Source organism: Raphanus sativus, chromosome 3 (assembly GCF_000801105.2).
Source record: "Raphanus sativus cultivar WK10039 chromosome 3, ASM80110v3, whole genome shotgun sequence".
NCBI lineage: Eukaryota > Viridiplantae > Streptophyta > Magnoliopsida > Brassicales > Brassicaceae > Raphanus > Raphanus sativus.
In genome coordinates this window covers 22,538,333-22,557,199 of record NC_079513.1, presented here as the reverse complement: position 1 = coordinate 22,557,199, position 18,867 = coordinate 22,538,333, and the positions used below count along the sequence as shown (strand labels likewise).

Below are 18,867 nucleotides of genomic sequence, written 5' to 3'. Positions count from 1 at the left end.
TTCCTTGTGAGAAACCTGGTGCTTCCTACTACGCTTGTCGCTCAGGACAAGCCAATTCTTACAGCGAGGATGCAACGTCATCACAGGTGTGATAGAGACAACTAGCGACATCAAGACCTGAAACATTTTTTTTGTAATGCGGTTCTTGATTATGAGTTTGAAATGCTCTCTCTAAGGGCATGAGCAAGGCAAGTTCCATACTATATAGATACTCTTTTGCTATGTTTTTGTATACAGTAGAAGGCTTATATAGTTTTATGTAATCAATGGTGAAATAACTGACTGGAAGTGTTGAGTGGATTAATAGATGGAAGATTGACAAAGTAAAGTTCTTTTTTTTTGTCACAGATAAAGTAAAGTTCTTAAGCTTGTTTTAGGGGTTCATGACCAAAGTTAGAAATCTCCGGCAGGGTTTGGTGAAAAATTGAAATGGTTCTTATGGGAGAGTTCGATTTCAGATTGAACTGAGACCTTACGAATGGTAAAAAAATCAATTGAATACATATGCTGCAAAATAACTTCTTCTTTTTTTTCTCTCATGAAGTTAGAAAACATGGTTTGGTCGTATTGCAAGTTCAAGAACATAACTATTAGGTCCTCCATTGAAAGAGTTTCAGCCGAGTCATAAGCTTATAAGTATGGATGACTTTTTTGGACAATGTTGTAAAGTTCAATAATTTTTTTAATATTTTAATAAGGATAATTAAAAGTTAAAAAATAAACGTAACAAGAGTGTAAACAAAAATTAATTTATCTTGAGATACATTAAATTGAAAGGGAAAAAACAAAACAAAACATAAAACAGCCTCTCAAAACCAAAAGAACAACAACCCCTTATTGATACCAATATTTGATCAACTTCATAAGAAGACCAATATCTCATATTTTCCCCAACCATACCAAACCCGAACCAACTCAAACAATAGCCATTGGCTTATAACCAAAGGTCTAATCATAAAACCATACGAAGAACCAAAGCTTGATCCGTTTTTTCTCTCAGTACCTGTAGCTAACAGGCTTGTAGGGACTTCAACGGGTATGCTAACGTAGTCAGATTGGTCCTTGGTGAGCTTGGTGAGTCTGCACCTAGCTTGCCTAAGTGAAGTGGCAGCAACCTTCTCATCCAAGTGTTTAGGCAAACATATACTTCTTCTCATACTTCCCACTTGACTTTTTCGTTCCAGAGCTCAAGCTGTGCAATCACCTGGTTGGTGAACGAGCACGACATCACGAAACTAGGGTGTCCAGTGGCACATCCCAAGTTCATAAGACGACCCTCGGCTAGCACAATGATGCCTGATTTGGTGTCAGGAACACCCACCTATCAGTCTGTGGCTTGATGGTGATGCGTTTCACACCAGGGAAAGTCTCAAGTCCTTGCATGTCGATTTCATTGTCAAAGTGACCAATGTTGCAGACAATGGCGTTGTTCTTCATCTTCCTCATGTGGTCGACCATGATGATGTCTTTGTTTCCAGTGGTGGTGCAAAAGATGTCAGCTTCAGAGACAACGTCCTCAAGGGTTAGAACTTGAAGGCCTTCCATGAGAGCCTGAAGGGCACAGATTGGATCGATCTCAGTCACGATCACACGTGCACCGGCGGTTTTCATGCTGCAGCACAACCCTTTCCGACATCACCATAACCGCAGATAACAGCGACCTTTCCGGCGATCATGACATCAGTGGCTCTCATGAGACCGTCAGGGAGAGAGTGGCGACATCCATACAAGTTATCAAACTGCAACCAAGTCAAAAATCAATCATCTTGCAGCTAAAAAGCAGAATCTTGCTGCAACCAAAGTTGATCAAGCATATGAAACACAAACATAGCTGGTCCAACGATTTTCTGGGCTATAGACAATTTAATAAAATATTTTTTTTTACAAATTTGGAATTTATTTATACATATGTAATTTTTTTCCTAAGATTTTATGGGCAATAGAATTTAAATTTGCAAGTTGTGGACTTATAGATTTATATAAACTTTTTTAACCAAAGAAATATATATATATATATGTAATCTTCTTAAATTTTGAAGGTCATCTGTCATGTTTCATTAGCTTATGCTCAATACCGGCCATTGCCATAAACACAAAACTAAGAAAATCAACTGCACTTTGGCAATGGAAACACATGCATTTTGCACACAGTATGTTACAAACTTAAGATCTTGTCTTCTAGAGCTATAATGGGACATGATTAGCTCTAAATTTTGATCAGGAGAGAAAGAAAGTCGATACCTTGCTCTTGGTGACGGAGTCATTGACGTTAATGGCAGGGAACAAGAGAGCTCCAGTCTCCTGCATCTGGTAAAGCCTCTTAACACCAGTGGTCGTCTCCTCAGAGACACCAACCAATCTCTCCTTCATCTTGTGGTACTTCTTGGGATCAACCTGAAGACCATCTTTGATAATCGACAACACGATCTGGAACTCAGGATTGTCGGTGGAAGTCGGGTCGGGGAGCTGACCGGTCTTGGCGAAGATCTCCTCAGCCTTAACACCTTCGTGGATAAGGAGCGTAGCGTCACCACCGTCGTCCACGATCAGATCAGGACCACCTCCAGGACCCCAGTCGAGAGCCCTCTCCGTGCACCACCAATACTCCTGGAGAGTCTCCCCTTTCCAGGCGAACACGGCGGCTGAGTCACGAGCAATGGCGGCGGCGGCGTGGTCCTGGGTGGAGAAGATGTTGCAGGAGCACCATCTGACCTCTGCGCCGAGAGCGGTTAAGGTCTCGATGAGGACAGCGGTTTGGATGGTCATGTGGAGAGAACCGGTGATTCTTGCTCCTTTGAGTGGCTGAGAAGGTCCGAACTCGGTGACGCATGAGACGAGACCAGGCATCTCGACCTCGGCGAGCTCGATCTCGAGACGACCGAAGTCGGCCTGAGACATGTCCTTGACCTTGTACTCACGGCCACTCGACGTCTTCTCTACAAGCAACGCCATTGTTTTTGTTTTGAATGTTTCTGTTCTGTCTGTGTGAAGATGGGAACAGAGTGTGCGAGGAGGAAGGAAAGGTAGGGAGTGATGTTATATAGATAAAAGCGGGAGATTAGATGGACGGCTATGATTAGTTGTGGAGAGAGTTTGGTGGATCTGGTAAAAAAGAATTTGACTTTTCATCCTTTTTGGATTTTCCGTGAAGAGTGTCAATTCTGTTTTCGATTTTACTTATGAAAGAAAACACACTTATCCAATTAATTAACGGAAAACATATATAGGTCCGTACGAATAGTAGTAAAACAGCAATTGTTTTTTTTTTCTTTTTCTTCACAACAATATAATGTTTAAAAAGAAAATAGAGTACATAACGTCATTATTCTTTTTCAATCTCATCATCATTTTTATAAAAAAACATATGTGGTTCTAGTTACGTTTTAAATTACTTATTCATTTGTTTTATCTCCATAACGTCTTTGGTATTTTGATAAAAGTCTTACTAATGCCATCTATATTATAAATGAAAGGATTGCCTGACAAAGAACTCGAATTCTTATAAAGACATACTAGATCTTGATCCACACAACCGTGCGTGGTTTTTTTAATAGTAAAATACTTTATTGGTTATATATTATTATTGTAAATTTTATATTTCTATAACAAAATTTATTTTAAGAACATTATGATGTAATAATATTACTTTACAATAATTTTTTGTTTTATTTCTAAATTTGAAATTTGTATGAAAATAAATTAAATTGGACCTATATAATAGAGAAGAATACCTATATAATTGGATAATTTTTTTAATTTGAAATATAAATGGATCTTTCTAACAAAATCTTTTTTTAAAAAAAATTGTAACACTTTTTTGAAAATTAATAAGTTCAAATTGTTATCTTCACTAAAATATAATTAAAATATTTTTATATAACTTTAAATTTTCGTTTATGAACTAAAATAAAATAATAAAAATTTAATTTTTAATTATAGTTTATAATAATTAAAATTTAAGTTAAGTACTTTTTGGACATAAATTTTAGAATGAATCTGAAAAGATTTTTGCTAGAATTGTTTTGAATATTTAATTGTATTTCAAATTAAAAAGATAAAAATAAAATATTATAACTAAGGCGTGTAAAATTTGATAAAATTTAAGGAATTATCCAAATTAAAAAATCACACATGAAAAAATTCATGACTTATGTTTTAATAGTATAGAAATATAATAGTGGTATAAATATATCAATCCGTATTAAAATATTTAGAGCATTATAAAATATACAACAAAGTATAAAAGTAACATAGATTATTTACATGTTTATGTTACTGCATATTTACCCCTTATTTAATCTATATTTATTGTCTTATAATTTGTTGTATCATATGATCTAAAAAGCTAAATGAATAACATGTATTATTATAATGTTCTTGAACTTAGAAAAGATACGTTTTATAATAGTCTTTTTTAATTAAAATCATGGTTATATCATAGCTACAATTAAACCAACAAATTTAAATATCACAAGTTAGAACAAAAAAGAAGCATATACTTAGGAAATAAATCAGGAGGAAAATATTTCATTAACAATATTTTTAATTAGTTGTTAGGGAAAGAAAATAATAAATTACAATAACAATTATTGTTATGATATTATTATGCAAATAGATAAATATCAGTTGTGATTTCTAGAAAATGGTCCAATGTGACTTTTAAATGGTAGATAAAATATGTACTTCTCTTTTAATAGAGAAGATTTGAAAAAATTGGATGTTTTATATGAACACATAACTAAACCATCATGAAATAGTTAACTTGATTAAATTTAAATAAAATCATACATAAATTTGATCAAATCAAAGAAGCAAATTTTGTTAAGTTTAGTTTTATAATCCATAAAATCAAAAGATTAGAAAAACTAAAAATAAATGATCTAAATCTTCAACTCATAACTAAGATATTTTTAAAACTATTATTTTGTATGGCGCAGAAATTATATATTACCGACATAATTTATAAACAATATGGTAAAACTTGAGAACAGTGAATGATCCAAAATAATTCAGCCGGCATGGTAGTACTGAAATCGGGTCTCGAACTATATTTTTATGATCATAGGCCGTACTGCTCAACTCCTAACTGTAGTAAAAGTAAAAATTTGGGCAAATTAAGATCATGAATACGTTCCATCATATCGCTTATGTCCCCTGTATTGGGATACATAATTGGATTCAATTGATCTACAGTTCAAAGGTTATCTAATTGAGTGAGACTTATGTAAAGGCAAGCTTGAGAGATAAGTGAGAAGATAACCTTGCTTTAGTAAAGCCTCACAAAAAAAACCTTGCTATATTTCAAAAGCAATAACAAGCGGTAGATCTTAAAACATTAAATAAATGACACATTTTAATTGATGAATGAGAAAGAGTAATAAGGACAAAATGTCTTATTCCATACAAACTACAAAATGGGTTACTTCTAAACAGAACCTAAACATTCAAATTTATAATCTTCAGTTAGATATTCTCCAAACAAACCCCTTTAGTTATAGTTAACCTTTTCTGTGTGGGTAAATGATACTTTGCATAGCCAAGATACTTTTAGCGTCGGTGCCAAAATATCTTGAGCGTTTATACGTATCGGCACCGGTTCGTGGAAGAGCGTCGGTGGATCTGACTTTCAAACCCTCAAAAATAAGGTGAACTCATTAAATATTCGGTTTTTTTGCTTGCATTTCCTATTTTAAGCAAGCAAGGGCCCCTTTAACTTGACAACTACTTTTTTTTTGTCTGGTTCATATCTAATGTCGTGGAAGTACCAAGGGCCACGCATTATGAATCTCTAAAACTGGCATTCCAAAATAACGTTGGCATTTTTGTGGTTCCGTGAGAGAATAGTCATCAAATTTCAACTATCAAAAAAGTTTCTTTTAAACATGATTATACTCCACATTTACTACCATACTTTGCCTAAATATATTCTTTTGTAGTCACAGCCAGGGGCGGATCTAGACATACTTTTAATTGGGGGCACAATTATAAGTTTCAAGTTATTAGGGGGCATTTGCATAGAGTTTAAGCTAATTACATGAAGAATATCAAAAGTTTGAACAGATTACATTAAGGAAATAAATTTTAGTCGGGGGCACGTGACCCCGTTACGAACAACATACGTCCGCCCCTGGTCACAGCTTCTTCGCTTTTCTTGTTGAAATGTCAAAAATTTTGCGGGTTAGTTTTTTTTTTTTTTTGCGGGTTAGTTCAGTATGTTTTAAGAGTTTGAAACTAATAAAAACCAGATATTTCTTAACAACATCTTCCCCAAAAAAGAAAACTATACAACAATGTATGTGGCTCTTTCAACACCAACAGAATCAATGCACACTCGAATACAGAGGAAATCTACATAAGAGCATTTACTCATTTGCTACATTAGACTCTGTCTTTTTTCTTTTTCTAATTTAACGGGAAGCAAATTGATCACACGATTAACTAAAAAAGATAACTGACAGTACCGAGTTTTGTTTCTTCAGATGTTAGATTTACAGATAAACCAAAAAATGGAGATACATTCAGAAAAATAATAACTATTACAAACCCAAATCTCCAAAGGAGAGTAAAAAGTACAACCTAAAAAGAAAGAAACATGAAGCAGAGTTACGTCCAAAACCTTAGCGAAAATAGAGCATGTTCACATGGCGACACGATCAGTTGTGGCAGCCTTCAATCCCGTACATTATATTTGAGAAGTGATTTGTATAAGTGTCATCGCTACAATTAGTTTCAACAAAAAATGATGACATGATTTAAAAGAAATATAACATGGCATATTTTCTATATTAAAATTTATTTTTTTGGTAAGATTTCTTAAATATGATAATGACTATTTTCTATATACGAATTTATAATTTTGGGCAAAGTTTCGTAACATAGTAATAACTAATAACTTTTATATCAAAAATATTATTTTTCTACAAATATTTATATTGGTAAGATTTTAGAAATATGGTACTACGAATAATTTATATCTATTTTTAACGCTGATTTATTATGATACTAGATATGGACCCGTGCGTTGCACGTGTTTTATTTGATATTTTAATTTCAAAAACATATAAAATAATGGAAATATTTTTTTCACATTAGTTCTTGGAATTTATGTATATCGTGACATTTTAATAACAATAACGTGTTTATAAATTTTGATTTATATTTCTGTTTTCAATATTCATGGTGTTTGCAATAGTATATTGATATTTTTATTTTAATAAATACTTTATTTTTAATTATTTTTCAAAATAATATTGTTTATAGTTGATTGAAACATATATAACTGTGAACTCTCTATATTGTTTATATTGTGTAAAACAAATTAAAAACAACACAATTCAAAATATAATGTTATACAACACCAATCAATATGGTTTATTGATAGTTAGCTAAATATCGAATATATTGTTAAAGAAAACATCAAATTTGTTTACATTAGTATTCATGGTGTTACTTTATAACCTCTATATAATATTTTGTAAAATATTATTGTCGCTATGTTTTTAAAATCCAAAGCTCTTTAGTTGTATTGACTCTAGATAGTTCGATGTATAATTGTAAGACTGGACTTGGCAAATAGACTAACTTTTTAAGCTTAACCTTAACTCTTGTTGATAGTCATTATATAGCTCTTATAGGAAATTGAAATCTTTTCAGTTTGAAAGGTCTTCTTGCAAACTTCGAGGATCTATAACAGTACACATAAGTATAATAGTCACATTAACTTAGTCACAACAACATAACATCTATATAAAGCTGGATAAAATAACCATAAATTTTGACTCGATTCTTTATCTGTTTCGATTTAATTTTTTTTTTGAATATCTGTAACTCTACGTAGCAAAGTAAATACTTATATAAAATATCAGTCAAAATGAAGCAAATCATAAATACTAATACTTTTAAGAATGAATATCCGATTCGATACATTTTATGCATATATATAAGTTATATACATATTATATTTTATATAAATTTTATACTATTTTTATTTGCTAAATTTATCAAGTTGTTTATTAGAATTTTTAAAAGTAATAGATTTTATTTTTTAATAAAATATTATTAATATTTAATCTTATTTTTGAATTTTTATTTATTTTAATTTATTTTTACGGATTGAATCGGATATTCGGTCAAAACAAAATTTTGGCTATTTGGAACACCAAATATCTGGGTGGCTACATATCAAATTAGATCGAATACTTAAGTATTATGACAAAATGGATCAATAACTAACATACGACATCATGACAATTATATTATTTAAAAAATTCGACATCAATTTTATGTGAAGATCAGAATATCAAGTTATTTTCTCAATATGTGACACCCAAAAAAGATAACATGCGAAGATGTGAAAGAACATGCAGAAAAAACTCACATATATTTTTCTTGTATCTCTTGACAATATATAAGAGAGTTTAATCACATATATTGATCAATATATGAATAATTATAATTTCTTTTGGTTTTTGATTTTGAAAACAAAAATTATTGATTTTAATAGCATATATAGGTGTAAATATTTATTTTTTCTTTTGGTTTGTGATTTTTTAATAGGAAATTAATTATTCATAAAACATATTTGAAATAATGATTCTACAAATAGTTTTGATTAGGAATTAAAGAAATTAAAATTACTATTAAACATTCTCTTACAATTTCTTTTCTTATGTTTAAGATTTTAGAAAAGGAAAATTACTATCAAATAATTACTAACAATTTCTTACAATATATTTCCTTTAAAAATTTAGTAAACTGAAATTATAATTAAATAAATTATTGACAAATTTTTGTTTAAAGTTTTGAAAATGAAAAAGTAGAGAAAATGTCATTAAATAATTATAAGTTACTTTAAAAAATATTTTTAATTATCTTGTTATATATTTTATCAATTATGAGATATTTTTACAAATGTCAAAATCGTAAAGGAAAATTAATATCAAATAATGTTTTACAGTTATCTTTGTTGTGGATATTAGAAAAGGAAACTTAGTATTAAATAAGTTATTTTACAAATCTATTTTTTCTTTAGGATTTTAAAAAGAAAATTTTCTACAAAATTACTATTAAATAATTAAAAAAAAATTAAATTTACTATTAAATAATTTTGAAATTTAATTTTTCAAAATGCGTTTGTTATTTTCTTAGTATATGTATTTTTAATCATGAGATATTCTAGCACATGTTACAATATTAAAAACAATTACTATCAAATAATATTTTGCAATTATATTTTTAAAGATTTTAAAATGTAAAAAATACTATTTAGTTATTTTTTAAAAAAAAATTGTTATCTTAGTATGTTTGTTTTATACAGATTCTGATATATTAAGTTTTTTAAATAAGATTATATTTCTTTATTATGAGAGTAGGAAAATTAGTATATAGGATTTGTATAAAACGAAAGTTACTATTTTTAAAAAAACCTATACAAAATTTTTGTAAGAAGATTATCTTTTCTCTATATAATAGATAGGAAAATAGGAAAATCAATGTAAAAGGATAATTACGAAAATAATTATTTTAATAAGATTGAGTAGGAAAATAGAAAAATTATCTTTAGCTTTATATAATAAGATAGGAAAATAGGAAAATCAATCTCAGTATATAAATGTTAAATATATTGCACACATGTCGCAATCTAAAATATATAACCGCCATGTGTCGCGATCATGTTAATTAGTAACTTTGAAACATAGATTTTTATTAAGTTAACTTAGAATTTTTAAAAGTAATAGATTTTTATTTTTTAATAAAATATTATTATAATTTTATCTTATTTTGAATTTTTATTTATTTTTAATTTATTTTTACGGATTGAATCGGATATTCGGTCAAAACAAAATTTTGGCTATTTGGAACACCAAATATCTGGGTGGCTACATATCAAAATTGGATCGAATACTTAAGTATTATGACAAAATGGATCAATAACTAACGTACGACATCATGATAATTATATTATTTCAAAAAATTTGACATCAATTTTATGTAAAGATCAGAATATCTAGTTATTTTCTCAATATGTGACACCCCAAAAAGATAACATGCGAAGATGTGAAAGAACATGCAGAAAAACTCTCATATATTTTTCTTGTATCTCTTGACAATATATAAGAGAGTTTAGTCACATATATTGATCAATATATGAATAATTATAATTTCTTTGGTTTATGATTTTGAAAAACAAAAATTATTGATTTTAATAGCATAAATAGGTGTAAATATTTATTTTTTCTTTTGGTTTGTGATTTTTTAAATGGGAAATTAATTATTCATAAAACATATTTGAAATAATGATTCTACAAATATTTTGATTAGGAATTAAAGAAATTAAAATTACTATTAAACATTCTCTTACAATTTTCTTTTCTTATGTTTAAGATTTTAGAAAAGGAAAATTACTATCAAATAATTACTAACAATTTTTTACAATATATTTCCTTTAAAAATTTAGTAAACTGAAATTATAATTAAATAAATTATTGACAAATTTTGTTTAAAATTTTTGAAAATGAAAAAGTAGAGAAAATGTCATTAAATAATTATAAGTTACTTTAAAAAATATTTTTATTATCTTGTTATATATTTTATCAATTATGAGATATTTTTACAAATGTCAAAATCGTAAAAGGAAAATTAATATCAAATAATGCTTTACAGTTATCTTTTGTTGTGGATATTAGAAAAGGAAAATTAGTATTAAATAAGTTATTTTACAAATATATTTTTCCTTAGGATTTTAAAAAGGAAATTTTCTAGAAAATTACTATTAAATAATTTAAAAAAAATTAAATTTACTATTAAATAATTTTGAAATTTAATTTTTCAAAATTCGTTGTTATTTTCTTAGTATATGTATTTTTAATCATGAGATATTCTAACACATGTTACAATATTAAAAACAATTACTATCAAATAATATTTTGCAATTATATTTTTAAAGATTTTAAAATGTAAAAATACTATTTAGTTATTTTTTAAAAAAAAATTGTTATCTTAGTATGTTTGTTTATACAGATTCTGATATATTAAGTTTTTTAAATAAGATTATATTTTCTTTATTATGAGAGTAGGAAATTAGCATATAGGATTTGTATAAAACGAAAGTTACTATTTTTAAAAAAACCTATAAAAATTTTTGTAAGAAGATTATCTTTTCTTTATATAATAAGATAGGAAATAGGAAATCAATGTAAAAGGATAATTACGAAAATAATTATTTTAATAAGATTGAGTAGGAAAATAGAAAAATTATCTTTAGCTTTATATAATAAGATAGGAAAATAGGAAAATCAATCTCAGTATATAAATGTTAAATATATTGCACACATGTCGCAATCTAAAAATATAAACCGCCATGTGTCGCGATCATGTTAATTAGTAACTTTGAAAACTAAGCTTTATAATAAGTTGTAAGAAGATTATCTTTTCTTTATATAATAAGATAGGAATAGGAATATCAATGTAAAAGGATAATTACGAAAATAATTATTTTAATAAGATTGAGTAGGAAAATAGAAAAATTATCTTTAGCTTCATATAATAAGATAGGAAAATAGGAAAATCAATCTCAGTATATAAATGTTAAATATATTGCACACATGTCGCAATCTAAAATATATAACCGCCATGTGTCGCGATCATGTTAATTAGTAACTTTGAAAACTAAGCTTTATATAATAAGATTACAATTATGATATGAGAAAGATTACATAGACGATTCGACAACCGACAATAATATTTGCATTATGAGATCTACGCATAACTATTAAAATAATTACGAATTATTTTTTTGCATCAATTTATGAATCATATTTTTATTATCAAAACAAGTGTAGTTATAATTATATATTTATCAACTTATATGTGTTATTTATATTAATGTACATATTTATTAGAACTAATTTAAAATAAAAGTTAACTGAATAAAATATAATATGAATAAAATAACTCTATAAATTTTTAATTATTATTATTACAATTTAAATAAAATACAATTAAAAATTTAAAGTAAATTTGAATAAATCAAACTAGAAAAATTACATTATTGTTTTACTTTTTAACTAATAAACTTTAAATTTAAATATTGAAATATTGAAAACTAAAAATTTGTTTATAATAAAAATATTTTAAAATTTTTATATATGCGCATGGCGCAGAAAAACTCTTATTAATGTTCTGAAAAAATTGTAAAATTACATATTTCAAAAACACCAAATTATTTTTTGATTGAAAAAGCAACTTAAAACTACTCGAACTCATGACCCTTTAATCCTTACGAAATGGCCATCCCCTAGTCTATATTTGAGAAGTGATTTTGCCACATGTCTTCTCTACAATCATTCTCACAAAAATAATATGACATGGCTACTAAGATTGATGACATGTCTTATAGATTAATATGACATGGACAATTTTTGCCACATGTCTTCTCTACAATCATTCTCACAAAAATAATATGACATTACTAATAAAATTGATAAAATTGATGACATGTCTTATAGATTAATATAACATGGACAATTATACTTAATGTTAATTTATATTTTTGGTAAACTTTTTAAAATATGGTAATAACTCATATATTACATTTATTTTCGATTTATATTTTTGGACTTTTTAAAAATATGGTAATAACTCATAAATCATCATTAAAATAAATATATTCAATTTATGGCATTTCAAATTTCGAAATATCATTTAAATTAAAAATATTTCAAAAATATATACATATTTTTAGAAAATTACAAAAATTAAATCATAAAATCAAATAAAATCGTAAAATCATTAGTTTCTTATATATATCTACAGATTTTATAAATATTTTTTAATTTTAATTTTTGAAAATTATGAAATTTTCATCCCCTAGACTATATTTGAGAAGTAATTTTGCCACATGTCTTCTACAATCATTTTTCACAAAAATAATATGACATGGCTACTAAAATTGATGACATGTCTTATAGATTAATAGAGACATGGACAATTATACTTAATGTTAATTTATATTTTTGGTAAACTTTTTAAATATGGTAAATAACTCATGTATTACATTTATTTTCGATTATATTTTTGGACTTTTTAAAAATATGGTAATAACTCATAAATCATCATTAAAATAAATATATTCAATTATGTATTTCAAATTTCGAAATATCATTTAAATTAAAAATATTTCAAAAATATATACATATTTTTAGAAAATTACAAAAATTAAATCATAAAATCAAATTAAATCGTAAAATCATTAGTTTCTTATATATATCTACAGATTTTATAAATATTTTTTAATTTTAAATTTTTGAAAATTATGAAATTTTCATCCCCTAGACTATATTTGAAAATTAATTTTGCCACATGTCTTCACAATCATTTTCACAAAAATAATATGACATGGCTACTAAAATTGATGACATGTCTTATAGATTAATTGACATGGACATTATATTTAATGTTAATTTATATTTTTGGTAAACTTTTAAATATGGTAATAACTCATGTATTACATTTATTGTCGATTTATATTTTGGACTTTTTAAAAAATATGGTAATAACTCATAAATCATCATTAAAATAAATATATTCAATTATGGCATTTCAAAATTTGAAATATCATTTAAATTAAAAATATTTTCAAAAATATATACATATTTTTAGAAAATTATAAAAATTAAATCATAAAATCAAATTAAATCGTAAAATCATTAGTTTCTTATATATATATCTACAGATTTTATAAATATTGTTTAATTTTAATTTTTGACAATTATGCAATTTTACATATTTAATTAAAATAAATAGATTGAAAAATCTACCTAAGATTATAATTTTAAAATATATACATGCACATTCTTAAATATATTTTAAAATAAACAAAATTGTTTTTATCTTAATTTTAATGTTAAGTTAAATCAATTTAAATTAAAATATTAATAAGAAAAAGAAAATTTATAATATTAATCAAAAAATAAATATAATTTATATTTATCTGTTAGAAAATATTTTAAATTTTTTTTACTGCACATGGTGCAGGAAAACACCTAGTGACCCATGATCACTGCAACAACACGATTACTTTAAAAATGCTAAATTATTTGAACTAATCCCGATGTAATTTGATCCTTTTGCTTGTTATAAATTGTACCACTAAACATTGATTTATTTGACCAAAATCATTTGTTAAATAACTACATTCGCCCGTAGATAAATGGATTACTTGTTAATTAGCATAGCAAAGCGATGGACTTTAAATTGATCTTCCACATTGTAAATGGCTATCTTGGCCTTAAAGTGGATCAAATGTCTCATACTCGTATCACCAGAAGAATCAAAAACAACTACAAAAAACACTTTGGAGGATCAACAGTGTTGCAAAAGTTTCCTCAGGTTCCATGAATCATCGAAAACACTTGCACAGCTTCAGAGTCTGATAAATAGACTTCGAAGCTTAACTGCTCAGTATTCTTATTGATTCGTTTCTGGTTCATCTCAAGCTCTGACCAATTCTCATTTCTCAAGAACTACACTTACTTTGCTCTAGGATGCTTGGTCACTTTCCTTGTAAACGCAAACTCTCCAAACTTATGCCCAACTTTCCCTTCAGTGATCTTACAACGCACATGAGTTTTGCCATTGTAGATTCTCACCGACGAATCAACATACTCTGGCAGAATTGTCGATCTCCTTGACCATATCTTCCTGTTAAGAGCCGCGTTTTTCTTCTTCATCAAGAACGCATCAACAAATGGATCTTTCCATACAGATCGGTTCACCATCTTACTGCCTTTCCTCTCATCTTCTATAGCTCCCAGATCCAAAGACAATGGCAAGCTTGGCCATTCTTTTGCAACGTCCACATGGATGTTAAACCCATTCAACTCCTAATTAATCACCCCCAAGAACCAAGAAACAATTTAAAATGATAGTTATATAGTTAGATTTGATGATTTATTTTGTGTTCTAACCTGTCCATCCATAGCTGAAATAGCAGACTTGGCAGAATCCTCACTGATGAAGTTAACAAATCCATAACCTCTAGACCTCCCAGTCACTTTGTTAGTCATGACTCTTGCTGCAAAAAGCAAATACACAATTAATGTTTAAACATAAGCACACACTCTATAATAGAAGAGTGAAAAGAAAGAGTAGGAAGATCAAGGTGGGTACCATCTGTAACTCCGTTGAAGGTAGAGAAAGCATCCTTCAAGGAGTGGTCGTCAGTTCCGGGTGATAGGCCTTAGGAAACAGTTATAAAAACTGTTATATGAAGACAATAACAAAGATTCACAACTATGTGAATAGAATGTTTCGTCTTACCACCAATGAAAAGCTTTGTGGACATGTACCGGAGTGAAGGGAGCAGCATTTGAACATTTCTGTTTTGTAAAACCGCAAGTTTGGTGCAGAAAGACATTTGTTGAAGTTGTCTGGAAACGATAAAAAACCACAATTAGAACATGTCCACTAATTGCTTCAACAATTTCAACTAAGACCTCGAGAGATCCAGAAACTCATTATACGTATCATCAATCAAAACAAGTTGAACGAATCAAAGATTTGCAAACACGACTTCCCGACCATTTGATTCCGACATTAAATCCAAACTTCTAATAAGAAAAAAACACAATGAGCTACTTGACGAGACAACGACTGTAAATATAGAGAAAAGAAGAAGGTACCAAGACCTGGAAGGGGACGTCCTTGTCGTCGATTTTGCTGATGGTTACGCAGAGAAGATGAACAAGAACAAACTCTTTAGGGCATGTGGCGATTTTAACCAAACCGGTTTAATTCTATAACGATCTATTAGAGAATCACTAAACGACGTCGCATTTGCTGAACGCGCCTATTCTCCCCATTCAGATCTACTTTATTTGGGCTCTTATCTAATTATGAAGCCCAGATTTGTATCTAACTTTGGACATGGAAAATTGTGGATTGGGTATCAGAAATGAGTTTTTAAGTTTTTAGTTCTGAAGGGCATCTCTTGTTTGAGTACTCAATTACCAAACGTATTCACATCCCAAATAGTAGATGTAGTTTCCTCCATTTAAACAAACAATCTAATAATGACTTCAAAAACTCGAGGTTGCTAGTGAGATATGCCTAGTTGACATACGTCTTTTATAGAGCTAGTCCTAATTATTTTACGTATTAACCATAATAGTTTCACGTGTTTAAATGAAATTATTCTACTAGTAACAAGATTTCAAACCGGTTTAAAATCTTTTTTATTTGTTTACATAATCAGTTAGACATGAGGATTTATGTATACATTACAGATCAAATTTTACAACTATCAGATTTTTAGATTTTAAAATTAAATTATGTTCGGGTATTAAAAATTTTTGGGCAGTGTTCGATTTGAATTCTTTCGGGTCAGGATAAATTTATATGAACTTAAAAATATCTAAAAATCTTTATGTTTAAAATGTCACTAAACAATTTATAAAAATATCAAAACAAAATCCGCACGAAAGTGCGGATCAAGCTCTAGTTCTTTTTTATAAGTGGATACATGTTTTTATTGCTCTTTTGGGAAACTCTAGGTAGTGAAAATTACATTGTCAGAGTTTAGAGAAATTAAGAAAACAAATTATTAGCATCAGCCTAACTGTTAACGCTTTGACAACTCACGGCTCATAGCCTCCCATGCAGGTTCACTTGGTCTGTGGGCTATATTCTCTGTGACGGGTGGTACGTTAATTTTCTAATGTTCGAAAGTCTTGTTTACTGCTTTTGTAATAACCACATGACATTTCCTCGTGTTTTGACCTTACTCCCACAGTTTCATGGATCACTTCCCCATAGATAATCCATCATTTCACTACTCTAGTCTAAATATGTTTAACTTTGGAGTTCTAAAAAGAGTTGTGTCCGAAAAGATAAGTGCACTTTAATGACATATATGACCAAATCGATTTCTGAATCATTTCCACATATACCAAAAATCGAAATGTTACACTAACATGTTTGGCTTTGTGATGGTCTTTACAAAAGAAATGCTTTTGATTGGCTGGGCCTTACCATTTACCTAAAATTAGGGCTGGAACGGATCCGGATATCCGGAAAATTTGGAGTATCCAGATCTGGATATCCGTCTTTATATCATATTATCCGCGAATATTCGGATTTGGATCTGAATTCGTAAAAAACAATTAATAAAATAAAAGATTTTAAAATATAAAAATTCTAAAATAATGCATAAATTAGATATATATACAAAAATTTATAAATATATAGTTAAGTAAGCCAAGTCTGGTTCAAACTAAAATATGAGTTTGATAAAAACCGAAAACGGCTAAAAACCAGTAAACTGGTGAGCTGGATCAAATAAAAAAATCTGGTTGTAAGATCAGAACATAATTAATGATTTTTAATTGTTATTAGTAGTGATATATTATAATTTTGTTAACTTTTAATTAATTTTATTTTTAGTTTCATGTTTATTTAAAAACTTTTCTCTAAATAAAGAACGCTAAAAGTTCTTTTTCTTGTCATATAAATTATTCTCTATTTATATACGATTTGAGATTTTTTCGTAAAAAGAAATATATGGTGACTTGAATGTTGTGTGTTAACAATTTAAATTCACACATCATTCATTAATTTGTTCTTAAAACGTGTGTATATATATGGTTTTCCGACAATCAATAAGTAAAAAATAATGATCTTCTAGAAGATAAAATATTCTAGATTGTCGAACAACTTGTTTTCACATTTCTGAGCTAATAGATTTTAGATGAATGATGCTCCAACAAGGGATGTGTTGGATTTTGCAACTACCGATGTATCTGTAGAACTCCTATTTTTCTAGAAGAGGGAGTCACAAAGGAATCTCACCTCTAGTATGATATGAGCACTCAGGTGACTAAAAGTATATCATTAGTGCTGCAACCACTTTATTATTGATTCACATTAGTTGATCAGAATGATTTCATCTTTAGAAAGTGGTCACTCTGAGCAGCGGAGCTCACGAACATGAAACTTTAAATGATATATCCAAGATACAGTGGGTTTTCAGCTTTTTGGCCAAATTTATAAACACACTGATTTCATTCTAATTAACCGTCGTTAATTTTTTTTTTTGTATTTCTTGTACTAAGGGTGTGTGATTGGTAGTTAGGAGAGTAACTGAGAGTAATTAATATGGAGAAAATGAGTGGAACAATAGCAGAGTAAATAATACTCCCTCCGTATTATTTTAACAGGTGTTTAAGATTTTTGCACAAATATTAAAAACATATTTTTATACATTAGCATTAAATTAAGCTAATTCAACCAATAAAAAAGATGTAGTATTTTGGGATTAGTTAAAAATTTCAAATAACAATAAACTAAATTTAAAATTGTAAGAACATCAATTATTATGAAACAAAATAAAAATCTTTAAACACACTTAAATTGATACACATGGGGTATAATAAAGAAAAAGAAACATATATATTCAGCTTAACAATTTTTTTCTCGTCACATAGGAATAAGAAAAGAATAAATAGTTTTACTATATTTAAACAGTTACTAGCCAGTTGTCAAAAAAAAAAAAAACAGTTACTAGCCAAAATGTAAGTGGAAACTTTTCAACCTGATTGGCATAATAATAGCTGAAAATATAACCGCTAACCTAAAAAAAAGGAAGTTACATGGAGAAGTGATTAGTAGGCATGATATATAAAAAAGTTTTTCACTTTAAAGCGCGTTTATTATGGTTTGATTCCAGTTTTCCTATTTTTGATCTGATCCCTTACTTGTCTTGTCCTTCGTCTCGAGTGTTTTTGTTGTATTTCATCTCGTCTTTCATGTGAGTTTCCGTTTCCAGGGATATTATGCTGTCCGTTGGCTTTCCATCTGGTCTGTGTTCCCAAC

The 18,867-nt window shown here is 28.2% G+C and overlaps 2 protein-coding genes across 3 annotated transcripts; both read right to left on the bottom strand.

Annotated features, from left to right (window-relative positions):
• Positions 1 to 996: 996 nt before the first annotated feature.
• On the bottom strand, positions 997 to 3,022 carry LOC108811901 (adenosylhomocysteinase 2). Its single transcript, XM_018584008.2, is given in 7 exon segments — positions 997 to 1,028; positions 1,031 to 1,146; positions 1,148 to 1,173; positions 1,175 to 1,314; positions 1,317 to 1,613; positions 1,616 to 1,739; positions 2,242 to 3,022. Coding segments are annotated over 7 exon segments (1,446 nt in total). The 5' UTR covers positions 2,953 to 3,022.
• Positions 3,023 to 14,244: 11,222 nt separating this feature from the next.
• LOC108807077 (40S ribosomal protein S19, mitochondrial-like) lies at positions 14,245 to 15,783 on the bottom strand. 2 transcript variants are annotated; one of them, XM_057005882.1, is made up of 5 exons: positions 15,693 to 15,783; positions 15,319 to 15,433; positions 15,169 to 15,237; positions 14,967 to 15,073; positions 14,245 to 14,882 (listed from the first exon to the last, which is right to left on the bottom strand). In XM_057005882.1, exons 2-5 carry the CDS (start codon positions 15,413 to 15,415, stop codon positions 14,529 to 14,531), a joined length of 627 nt encoding a protein of 208 aa, XP_056861862.1. In that variant the 5' UTR covers positions 15,416 to 15,433; positions 15,693 to 15,783; the 3' UTR covers positions 14,245 to 14,528. The 2 variants fall into 2 exon arrangements, with proteins under 2 accessions (XP_056861862.1, XP_018434820.2); XM_018579318.2 differs by having other exon boundaries at positions 15,319 to 15,428; positions 15,687 to 15,709.
• Between the last annotated feature and the right edge of the window lie 3,084 nt (positions 15,784 to 18,867).

Coding starts and splice junctions, on each gene's coding strand:
- LOC108807077 (XM_057005882.1), bottom strand. CDS start 15,415: ATGTCTTTCTGCACCAAACTTGCGGTTTTACAAAACAGAAATGTTCAA. Junction 15,238..15,318: donor CACAAAGCTTTTCATTGGTG/GTAAGACGAAAC, acceptor CTGTTTCCTAAG/GCCTATCACCCGGAACTGAC. Junction 14,883..14,966: donor TTTCAGCTATGGATGGACAG/GTTAGAACACAA, acceptor GTGATTAATTAG/GAGTTGAATGGGTTTAACAT.